At 33.6% G+C, this 12938-nt stretch overlaps 1 protein-coding gene across 13 annotated transcripts in view; it reads right to left on the reverse strand.

Moving 5' to 3' along the window:
• Positions 1 to 12938, reverse strand: part of LOC133200182 (single-stranded DNA-binding protein 3-like) — a 59388-nt gene that overhangs the window by 35047 nt on the left and 11403 nt on the right. For all 13 annotated transcript variants that reach the window (XM_061335980.1, XM_061335973.1, XM_061335978.1 and 10 more), the window contains exons 4-6: positions 11921 to 11982; positions 11314 to 11398; positions 4900 to 4941 (exon numbers count right to left, since the gene is read on the reverse strand). In XM_061335980.1, the coding sequence (XP_061191964.1) occupies positions 4900 to 4941; positions 11314 to 11398; positions 11921 to 11982 (189 nt within the window). The remainder of the gene's footprint in view (positions 1 to 4899; positions 4942 to 11313; positions 11399 to 11920; positions 11983 to 12938) is intronic.

Genomic DNA, 12938 nt, shown 5'->3' on the forward strand with positions numbered 1-12938 from the left:
ATGTAAAGCAATTAATCTCAGAATTTCTAGAAAAATCTAGATTTAAGGAGAAAAAAAAATTGGTAAGTGCTTGAATAAATCTGGTTAAATGGATGATGTTTCTCTAAAAATGCTACATTGTATCCAGAGGTCTGTCATTAAAAATCAATAGATCTTGCTAAACAAACAGACCAGGGTGGAATTTACACACACGTCACACACAGGGAGTACAGTGGCTTGTCCCAAGTTCCACCAACTTGTGTTTATCTATGCAAAGCTCAGTCAATTATTCCATCCAGACACTGGGTAATCAGTATACCTGGGCAAATTCTTCACCTTCAATCATTGAAATCCAACTTCTGATAATTTTTATGAAGGAAAAAATAACCAAAGATTTTTGGAGAGTTATCTCACTTTCCATGGTAAACTTGAGGATGCACGGAATTATTACACTGACAAGAATGATTTTGCAAAACTGATGTCATAGATCATAATTGACAAAGATAGACGGTTTATTGTTCTATGCCCTTTTCTCTCAAATGATTTTTTGACCTATCTGACTGCCATTGCAAAAGAACAGTTTTAGGCCATGGAACAGATTTACTGCAGAGGTACACAACAGAGAGAGGAACAGATTTATCTATTCAGTTCTCCGTTTGACAATGTTTACTTACAGAAAATATACTTGTACTGTATCTATTGTCAGTGGAAGGCTTTGACCTACATATTTCATAGACAGTAATCATTATGTACCCTAACTTTAAAATCCCTCACTGTTGTTCAATGAACATTCACCTGTTGTAGCATCAATAATGGGTACGTCATCCAAAACCCCCAAAAGTTACATTACTACAATGTCACCTTCACTTAATTCTTTGAATCATATAAAAAAGAAATTCACATTTAAGCATAAAACGAATCTTTTTCAAACTGTATCTATAAGTATGCCCATCCTACTTGGTTACCAGTTGAGTATTTCATAGTCTATGACACCAGTTTGACATAATATGGCTCCATCTATTCAAGTGATTTACTCAAATAAATGGGTTCAAGGTTTAGGAAGTCAAAAGCAACAGGGATTCACTGATTGATGCAAAATTCAGAAGAAAGCAACAATTCTTCAGCTGACAACAAAATGAACAGATATACATGAAAAATTCCAAACATATGTAAAATAAATTTGTGCTTTAGCTTTGTTTCAACATAAGGAGTTTATGTCATTTCCACAGAAAATTTGTGACCTCATACATAGCTGAATTAATAATATGCGAAAAGAAGAGGCCCATGGGCCATAATGCTCAGCTGAGTCACTTTGGCCCTGCTGTTCTGCATCAGATCAACATATACTCCAATGTAAAATTTTGATCGCTTTTTGTGGCCCCATCCTAAATAGAGTGGCACTGATTTGATAAAAAAAATGATTCTATACTACCAGAGGATGCTTCTTCAGTAATATGATTAACCATGGCTTTGTTATTCTTGAGGAGTTTTAAAGATTTTTCTCTATATAATCCCTATTGTGACCCCAACCTATCCCCTAAGACCATGATCTGAACAATTTGCAATCTACACTACTTTAGTAAGCTTTCACTTAAGTTTCATGTTTTCTGGTCCAATGGTCCTTGAAAATAATTTTTTTGAAAATTTTTCCAATAAATATTTCAATGTAAAACTTTGATCCCCTATTGTAGCCCCACCCTACCCCTGAGGGACATGATTTCAACAATTTAGAAGCTCCCACGTTTCAACTTTTCTGGGTCAGTGCTGCTCGAGAAAAAGATTTTTTAATGACACCACCTTTCATTTTAACAATTTAGAATCTCTTTTACACACAGGGATGCTTTTAACCAACTTTGGTTAAAATTGGCCCAGTGGTTCTTGAAAAGAAGTTAAAAATGTGAAAAGTTTACAGACTGATGGACAGACATACAAATGGATGCTGTACAATGGGTGATCAGAAAAGCGAGAGCTTTCAGCTCAGGTGAGCTAAAAAGTACTTGTACAGTAAAAATCTATTTTTCCAGAAAGTAAAGGGTCATGAGCATGGAATTTTAAAAACCAATAGATTTGTAAACAAGGATTATAACATCAAGTATGACCTCAATGCATAATTGAAATACCACACCATTTTCAACACGAGGAAACAATAAGATAATGTGAGCAAAAACAAATTCTCATCCATTGGAATAATTCCAACTGGGCCCTGTCTTATAAAGTAGATAGGTAAAGACATGTTAGAAATCTACCATCCCCTTGACTTTATTGTCTGCATACACATGTACTATGAAAATATTGCATTTTTAACCAAGTTTGCCAAATGACCAGAGCACATCTACAACAAAGAAGTTGAAGCAGTGCAAAAGGAAATCATAGTAAAGCTATACACATTATCTACAGACCCACAGTACTCCCTAAATTTTTTTTAAGAATAGTCTCTTGCTTCAATTTGGAAATTTCCAATCAAAGGCTGGCTTATGGGCAATTATTTTTAGAGATACCATGTTTGCCCTACAGTGAAAATCATTAAAAAACAAAGGGTTCATTTTTTTTCAGATTGGCTGTCCACAGAGCAGTGATTGATAAATTCTTCTAGCTTATCTCTCATGTCTTTTTACATCTACAATATTACCACTTGTAAAGACATGTTGTATCCAGGGGGTTAATGTGGGAGGGAATTGCCCGTCTTGCTAAAGAATTTTTTTTTTAAAGAAACATGCCATAATAACCTGGCTACATTTTGGAGAAAGTTAGATTAGTTTTTACTACAATTTAAATCTATGCAAGCACATATTGTATACAGGGTTATTTTTACCCCGTGTTATTTTCGCCCTATCATACTGGTAAATTTGCCTCTTTTTTAAATTCATCCAGACACAGTCGTGTTATTTAAGAAGATAATGCAGTCTTCTTTGAATTCAACCTCTTTTTAAATAAGCCCACAAGCAAAAAGGCAAAAAGAGCAAATATAAAATTGGGGCAAAAATTTCAGTAGTAGATTTTTCAAAAAGCTTTCTGTTTTTTTTAACTGACAAGTTGGATACTCTGATTGCTGAACTACAGAAATAAACACATTCAATAGACTTGTACCCTATATCCACATATGAGGGAAAGGTCATAACCTTGAACTCTAATCCTACTTCTCAGTCTTCAGAAAAAAGATTATAGTTTTTTGGTATTTTGAAGTAATTTTAAGCAACAGATGTACACTATATTATTCTGTGTCAAACTTTGGAACAGGTTCTATAATAAGACAGGAAAACCTACATCAACTGACTGTTAACCTTCATACAAACAGCATTTAACAAGAGATGGTAAAGTAAAATATAGGACAAGAGGTTGTTAGGCAAAGATGATGAAGACTTGGCACACTTTTCCAATGACCTCAGGAAACAAACAAAAAAAAGTGACATATTTTCTAGATAAAGGAAGACCAGTAATGATCTTATCAATAAAGTCTTCTAACAGCAACATTAAATTATTTTACAAAATAGTTCCAACAGTATTTTGTTTATGACTTTGAAACACTGTGAGAATTTTATTTCTATAGATATTACACCAATATAAAACTGTAAATACTTCAAAGGTGGATTTACAAAAAAATTAAGAGTATATGTGAAAAAGAAATATACTACCCTACCAAAAACACAACCCCTAATCTTCCTAATGTAAAACATGTACACTCTAAATTAACTGTCAAGTTTCTTTGAAGCTTGATCATGTTTGCAGTGTCAACATAACAATGACCCTGACCATTGATTTTGCAAGCATGACCCCAAACTTGACCTTCAAGCATGGCCTCAACCTCTGACCTTAGAATATGAAAAAATGTACATAAATAACCAAGTTACTCTGAGCCTTGAATTTGTTTGAGAAGACAACATAATCACGACCATAACCTTTGATCTTGCAAGCATGACCTAATCTTGATTTTCTAGCATGGCCTCAACACTTTGACCTAAGAACATATATATAATGTACATTAAGCTGCAAGTTACTTTAATTCTTGAACTTGTTTGAGGTGTCAGCATAACCATGACACTGACCCTTGTTTTTTCAAGCAAGACCCTAAACTTAACCTTCCAGCATGGCCTCAACCTTTGACCTCTAGAACATCTAAACTGTACATAGTACTTTAAGTTACTCTGTGCATTGAATTTGTTTGAGAAACTAGAGACTAAAGAACTATAGAAAATGTACACTATATATGAAGCATCAAGTTACTCTGAGCATTGAACATGTTTGAGGTGTCAGCATAACCATGACCCTGACCTTTGTTCTTTTTAAGCGACCCCATACTTGACCTTCCAGCATGGCCTCAACATTTGACCTCTAGAACATCTACAATGTACTTGAATGTCCAAGTTACTTGTTTGAAGCATCAACATAGCAAAGACCCCAACCTTACTAGAATGGCCTCAACCTTGTATCTGAAAACATTCTGAGACATTTTGTTTATAAGGATGAAAGTTGGTAACAGTCTGATGGTATTCCCAATAACAAAATGAGCCGATGACAACCTTGATTAGTTATTTGATAAGGGGCAGAGAGTAAAAGTGAACCTCCATAATGCATCAGGCAAAGTACCTAAGGCAGTACAATTCAGAGCTGGGACATAGCATGATACAAGCTTCTGCAATATGTGTTTCTAATGATAAATCAAGTCAAATATCAAATCCTATTAAGTGTTCTGTTCAAAGATAAGTACACTATATCTCTTTTTAATAGCCTTAACATTCCTAATGTAATTTACTCAGAATTGCGCAGAACTTTAGACATTAAAAAAAGCATTGTAATGTATTTTGTTTTGCTGTTACTGTATCATGATACATTTTGTATCACACGATATCTGTATCATCCTAGCTCTATTGTACAAGTCATTTGCCTTATACAAGTGAGAAAAGAATCTATAAGATTACTTACGTGTGCTATACCATTTACTCCATACCCTGAATTTACAAACCCCTGTAATAATAAAACATTTCAATTAATAAATAATCATTTGAAGAATCAAGAAATGAAACATAAAAAGTATAAATTGCTGAATGACAAAATATATCTTCACATTTAATCAGAACATTTTAAGAAATAGGTATGCTAGCATCTGTGAATAGGAGTACATTCTCATCAAATACTGTAAACCTACAATTATTCGCGTCATCTTTTATTCGCGATTCTTCACTTTGAAATCCATCTGCAACTACTAATTTTTGCGACCAAGACAGCAGTCTACATAAATACATAGGGGAATAATTGATTTGCGATGAGAAATATTCGCGAGTAAAAGATTGTTGCAAAACTCGTGGATATTTCTCGGATGTAAATAAAAGTTGGTTTACAGTAAAGAAGAATGAATAAATGTTTGAAAAATTGACATCACAGAAAAATGTGAAATAAATTAATGAATCAATATGGTATTGAGACATATATCATAAAATGTGATCAAGACAGTAAATCCATGTCAATACTAAATCAACATGTATGCAAGGAAAAAAAATCATCAAATGTTTTGTTTCTTACATCATAGTTAATAAACCAATTTCATTTATTATAATTATTTTGTATATATTTTTAAAATTAATATGTAAAAGATCTTGTTTGTTAATATAAAGCTCTATGTGCTATAGAATTGGAATGCTGCTTTTTTTCATGTTCATCTTTATTTTTCTCAAAACACAGTTACAGTTCATGACCTGCCCCCATCTCTAAACACAACCACGCACTAGTAAGCATGTTACAACGTGATTCTACACATGCATAGGCAGCCCTCCAGCAACTTCTTTTGGTCTGGAGATTCAACCTTCACATTCAAAAAGTGAGAGGAGAAAAAAAATTATTCCTTCCAATTCGAAAGTTCGCAGTAAAGGCCTACAAGGGAAGGGTTCTAAATATAAGACAATTCTTGCAAAGAAAACCAGGTATACAGTGTTGTGGATATAATTCATTGAGTTTAACATGGAGACTGTAAACCCTCTGCAAAACCGCCTGCTTTCAGCAGGGCATCGCACAGAGACACCTACGCATGAGCTAAACAAAATCAATATTTCTCCCTTTAAATCTGAATTATTGTTAACTGTTAAATGTATTTACATGCTACAAAGCATTTTTAAAATCTTGTTTTGGGGGGGAAAAAAAAAGATCTATGTCTCATCCTTAAATACAGACAAAGGAAGTTGAATGCCACCATGAATCATAGTATGTGTTAGAATATAGGCCAATAACCTTAGTGCCACTAACAATCAAGTAATTCCTTTCTTTTGCATTCTCATTAGAGGAAGAAATGTAACAGCTGGCAATAAACAATTATTGAATTTTTTCACATTATATCTTGGTCTGAAACTATATCATTTTATAATTTATTCAAAAATGAGGAAAATATTTAGTACAGAAATTCATATATGAATTATAATTTCAAACGGACTACCAAATGTCATCAAAATATGAAGATTGGACAAATCTGGGAAATCTAGGAATTACACAATATACACACATCAAAGATTGGACAGTGGTGTGTATTATTAAGTAATTTAACATTGTGAGATAAATAAGTACTTTGGAAAATTTCAATTAATGATATTATTTGCTTTGGCTTAGACTGCACACCTTTCAAGCACCATACTTTTTTTTCATGGTTCCATTACATAAACAGGTTTACAATTATAAATCCAGCCACAACTGTACTGGTATGAACGAATAAAGTATAATTTCCCTCAGCCCGAACTATTTTTCAACCTTTTTTTCTAGATGAAAACCCTAACTGATCATTCTTGGCAGCACTGAATTCCTTCTACACATACACACTTTCAGCAGGTTTACTGCCGTCTATTGATTTTTAGCCTTAGTCTCTGCTACCACTTTTTTCCTCAATCAAGAATACATCACCAACACCACAACCTGTAAATACTGCTACAAAGACAATATTGACAGCTTCAACATATTTTTTTTTCAAAATTTGTCTAAAAATTATTATAGATTTGACTCAATGTTTAGAAACCTAGCTGAAACCCCATAATCTGAAAGTTGCTCAGTCAGTTTCTGAAGCATCCCAAGCAAAAAGTTTTAAATTACATCACTTACGATTTGTTAATTACTTAACCAGTAATTTATTCTTGAATCACTAAAATATCGAATTTGAGAAAAACTTATCCACTCTCTAAAGAAGCTGATGATTAAATTCCAATGGTAAAAGTTGAAAAACAAAAATGGGAAGAAATCATTCATTTTTTTTCCCTTGAGAGATTAATGCAGACAGGCATATTACAAGTACATTACAGGTACAGCAAGGTTAAGCCAACATACAAACATTAAATTTTCATTTTAACACCCCCATCTACCTTACTGATGGTAATTATATATTGCCAAATTGACCATACAGTTTATTAAAATTCCATGGTTTATTCATACCCCCCCCCCCCCCTTTCATCTGATACACATTTTACCGATTACCATGTTTCAGTGTAATTTCTCTGAAGGTCCCTTGACCTTTCTCATCAGATGTGACAATCCTGCAAATTACAGAGACAAAACATCTAAAAAGTCTCTACGTCTTCAGTGAAATTGCCATTGTGACCTTGACCTTTATCATATTTTTAATTTCAATATATCAACCAATATAAAAAAATACATTCAGCTCTTCATAAATGTTTGTGACATTTTCCTTAGATGCTGAGGCAATGCTTCATCATAGGCTTGTAAAGTCTGTAAGTAGGTGTCAAACAATGACCTTCTCCCATCAGAGGATTTCAAGGTCAATGCAGCACTGATATCTGTTCTAAGTTTTTCATGAGTTGTTGATTGCTGATTTTGAGAATCTGATCTTTATCCACTGATCCAATCGATCACCTGTTGATCAATTTACTGACAAGAACCACAAAGATTTATACCCTGTTATACCAGACACCTACCAGATCTCTGCATGTCTTGGAAGATAAAACTTTTTAAATCAATCATTCCATATGCATTATCTTTACTTTTTAGCTAATATGGAATATTTTGTCCAACTATGGCATAGGATACATTTGCCCCACAGGTATCATACCCCTACACCTCTAATTTTAAAAAACTTTTTGAAAAAACTTAGTTTCTGGTTCAATTGTCTTTGGTACTTCAGAGTGAACTTTTTATAAAATATTTAACAATATGACCTGCACCTTCTGTTTGAGAAATGGTGAAGAACATATTTGCCTAGATGAGATTTTGTGATTTGGTGTTTCTCTAAATATGACTACCTACATCCCTGTGTACATGAATCATGTCCTCTGTTGTACGAAACATATAAAGGCATGCTGTAGAAGGACTCAGCAATTTTCCAAGTAAGTCTTGTATAATCTGATTCCTGCTGACCTGTCTTTACCTGTCTCTCCTCTCTTGAGTTACATAATTTGCCATCTGATGAACAACTTATCCAAAGGTACACCATCTGCTTCTGGTTCACTTAATCAGTAAATATCAAATAACTCAGGTTAAGTATCGATTTTTTTCTTTGAAATCTTCTCTATAAATATAGGTATCTTTTCTCTCTCAATATGGGTGTATTTCAATATGACATTATTACTTGAGATACCAATTACTATTCAAAGGGCAGATTTAATAACCTCTAACACCCCCCCCCCCCCCCCCACACCTTCCAACTAGTTTTTAAGCAAGATTAGCAGAAATTGGATGTAAGCATTAACAGTAATTGTTCTTAATTCATATGTCTGGGGTTCAGAAACAATGAGATGTGGTCAGAAGAGAGAAGGGGGGGGGGGGAGGGGGATAAAAACATATACTGCTTTGCTTCTTCCTTTTTTTTTTTATTCAGATGCAGTTTTCTTTAACCTCTCTTGAAAAAAAAAAAATACCATGAATTTTTCTAAGTTTTTGGTGTTTCTTATTCTTCCAAACTTGACTTTTGTTCATACTTTCCTCCACTTTCAAAGAAGGCTACAAACATTATTATGACAAAGACAGAGAGAAAGAGAGCATTGGACATTTCATCAAATAAAATCCAGACAAATGACCCTGACTTTGAAACTTCAAAACCTTGTGTTTCTCTTCAAATCCCTGTAAAATTACATGAGTAGTCAATTGCTATGACTTTTTATGTATGACACAAGAGCACTGTCAAACTTACTATATGTAACATAATCTTGACCTTGTGTACTGATTCCAAAATTAATGCTCACACCCCATGTACCCTTGCTGTTAAAATGAAACAGGACTATCAACTGATAATCTTTGCATGGTAACTGAAAATACTGTCAAATATTGCTGACCTCTGGCCCTGAAAGCAATGGGCTACAGCAAGTTTCAGATTTTGAAAGATGTTTACTGGTACTTAGATGTTGCAATCAATGAATGACTTTTTCCTCAAGCCACTTGCCAAGTAATATATTTACGAAGTGGGAAACTAAATGAAAAGCTTTCATTTTACAGGGTGTCCATGGTTGATAATGTTAATCCCCCTGTATCATTACCAATGTATGTGTACATAATATACCAAAGCAGTTTCATTGGCTGCATCACTGAAGAGTCAGTTGCAAATACAAAGTCAGCTTTATTTCTGTGACACCTGATGATAAACACACAATATGGCATTTAAAGAGGTCAGAACTTTGCTTAAAAGAATTGTGTATTTCATGAAAATGGTATTTTTCATCTTTTGTTTTCCAGAAAGTCACATTTCGCTCCATTGGCTCAATTGGTACAGTATTCATCTTCTTGTGTTTGTAAAATGGTAGGTCGGATATAATGCACTGAAGTAGGGAGTAACTGCAAATAGTAGGTGGACTCAGGACTTTAACAAGACCTTAAAAGGCAAGACTGCACCAGTTCACCACACAGCAAAAGTCTAAAATCTGGCACTTCACTTTTTGCTGTACAAATCTCAATATGATGTAAAATTCTCACTCAAATGGAGAACTACATATAATCAACCTGACAATTGTTCCTTTGGCACAGCCTTACAAAATGGCAGTGCATGGTAATAACTTCAAAACAGAATGTTTCATTTCTATAAGAACCCAGTTGATTGGCTGGAATAATTATTTGAATATTTTCATGAAACAAAGAAAACTAGCATCACATGGAGAGGAATCAGGAACAGCCATGGGTCTCTGACCTTGACAAGTTCACCTCCCAAAAACTCAACTGTGAGGATGTTATAATTTCTTATAAATCTGTTAAATAAATATTTTCCTTTTCAAATATATTCTTCTTAGAATAAAGCAACTTTTTTCTCTTTAATGCATATTTGAATAAGTTGACCACAAATGACCAAAACTTAAATCAGGCCTTTGTAAAGAAACTATGTCATTCAGATTCTGCATCTATCTTCAAAAACCCTCTATACACCCATGAAATAAATCTTTTTGGACTCCAAGGACAGCATACCATAAAAAGATATAACTATGGAATTTATCTATTTAAATTTCTAAAAAGGGTACCTGCCATTTACCCTCTGGAAAAATTTTCAAAGACAATGATATGGAATCTGGATAGGGCCATTTAGTTCACTATCGCATCACTGCACCATCGAGGTTTGGGTCAACTGTGCGATGATGATGAAGCAATGATGGAGTGATAGCGCGGTGATGATGATGCTGTGGCACGATGAAGTGATAATGTGATGGTACGATGACATGATACTCACTACTTCATCATTCTATTGCATCATTGTCATCGCATTATCGTGTCATCGCATCATCACTGCATCACATCATTTTCACACCATGGCATCATCGACCCGACAGTCGATGCTTGATAGTGAGATAGTAAAATATGTAGCTCTATCCGGATTCCATACAACGAAGTGTTGATGAACAGAAATCACTGTTGCTTACTTAAATGGGAAAAGTACATACAAATAGAGTGTTTACTTAATTCAAAATGTTTAGAATGCTTAAATTGATTACAAATTTGGTAAATATAAATGAACTTTAGATTTCTATTTATTTCGCTTTAATCTAAGGGCAGATCACTCTAAATGCATAAAAATACCGTGAAATTAGAAGTCTTTAGTGTGCAGAGTACAGAGGGTCCTAAACCATTCATTTAATGTAGGCACATGTTGTTGAGACATGTTCAAAGACCTGTCACCTTTGTTTAAGGTCTTCAAGTCAAAGTTAGCAGCCAAAATCATGGAATAACAAGTACATGAACTGTGTACATGTTCTGTACCTTTCTAGAACACATCTGTCCACAGTACATGTAATTTTAATGTGCATGTACAATAAAATGGATTTTACTGCCTTGAGACTTTCCTCTAAATGAATCAATACTTTTGAATATACAAGTCTGCTGTCATATGCAAATGCTTGAAAACCGATTGGCTACAATTCTGTTAAAAATACTTGCATAATCATGAAATGCCTTAGCTTCACTAGAATGATCACAGTTCTCTCTCCTCTCTGGAGCTGCACAATATAAATCCCAAAATACACTGAAAAATAAAAGTATGTACAATAAAATCTAAAATCATGAAATATTTCATAAAAAATATTTTGAACATTATCATACAGTATCCATCCAAATAAGTGCCAGGGGTATTTAGGATCAAGGGAGTGGTTATTGGATTTGTCATTTAAAATGTCATTTAATTAAAACTCATAATGAAAGTACCAAATGAAACACATCCATGTCTAATCTCGTGTTAAGCAGTTCAAAGCTTATGTCTAAATGACATTAGTACACAGTACTTATGGAACTCAGGGGAGGGAATTCTTTTTTTTTCTTCCCAAATTAAAAATGATAGGAGTAAGCACTTATTAGGAAGAATACGGTACAAACTAAAATTGGTACAAACTAAAATTTATTTCATATCTAATTGTAGAAATTTTAAAATTATTTAAATGTTCTTCATAATTCCAAAATGCTAAAATTTTCTTTTAAAATATTTTTTCCTCCTGACTTTTTTCCCAACTTGAATTTAACTTGAAATTGTCTTGATATTCATGAGACTTACCACCACCATGAATGTAAAAACCCTGGTGGTTCACCTAATGTTATGTTCTTTTCCCATCGTATCTACAAGACAAAGAATTAAAACATATTTTCTGAAATATCATTGAACAAGTTTCCATATTCAATACATATAAAATATTAAATCATATCTGGAATAATTGATTCTGAGAGTGACAGCTCATAGAGAAAATCGGATTGTTCTAAAGCCTCAATATTTTGAAACATGCACTCTCATTTTGAAGTTCAAAAGCTTTGCTCTTCACATAGAAACTCCCCTTTAATAACCATTTTTATGATATGCATGTACATGTATTTTGAAATGTGTTATATCCCGGATGTAACTCTAGAAAAGACTGGCAAATTGGTAGATAACAAATATCTACAACAACTTCCTGCTTTGGGGGTCCCTGTTACAATTCTTGCTGATGAAGATTAGGCCAAATAATGATAGAAGCAGAGTTGACATTGAAATATGTAATGGGAAAACTCCCCATTGTATTTTATGTTTTGTCTTATCATTCTTTGAGTAAAACGGGCATCAATCTCTAAATTTAAGAACTTACACACATACATATTTTATAACACTCTATTTTTGTTCCTTTGGTAACTTTAAAATAGAATATTTCAGGAGTTCAAGTATATGTAAATTAGTTGTAATACAAACAAACATACAACATGTACATGAATGTACATTAATTATCAGTACAAATATGTACATTATCAGTACATGAATGTACATTATTAGTATTAATTAGATATATGCATCTCAAATGATGCCAGTAAAATATGACCTTGCTTCCACTTGCTATATGACCACATGTCTATATACGGTAGATCTGCATTCTGCACTTTGTAAAGGACCTGTTTCACTGCTGGACTGTGACATCACCTGTACACTCTGGGCTCTAGGCTGATCAATATTGAGGATACATAACCATGAGCCTCTGTGTGTACAGATCTTAGTCAACATTGGATCAATACATACCATCACAAAAGTTACAAGATTCATCCACAATACT

This window comes from Saccostrea echinata, unplaced genomic scaffold (assembly GCF_033153115.1).
Source record: "Saccostrea echinata isolate AGI-Se365-2 ecotype Australia unplaced genomic scaffold, CSIRO_AGI_Sech_v1 ptg000037l, whole genome shotgun sequence".
Classification (NCBI taxonomy): Eukaryota; Metazoa; Mollusca; class Bivalvia; order Ostreida; family Ostreidae; genus Saccostrea; species Saccostrea echinata.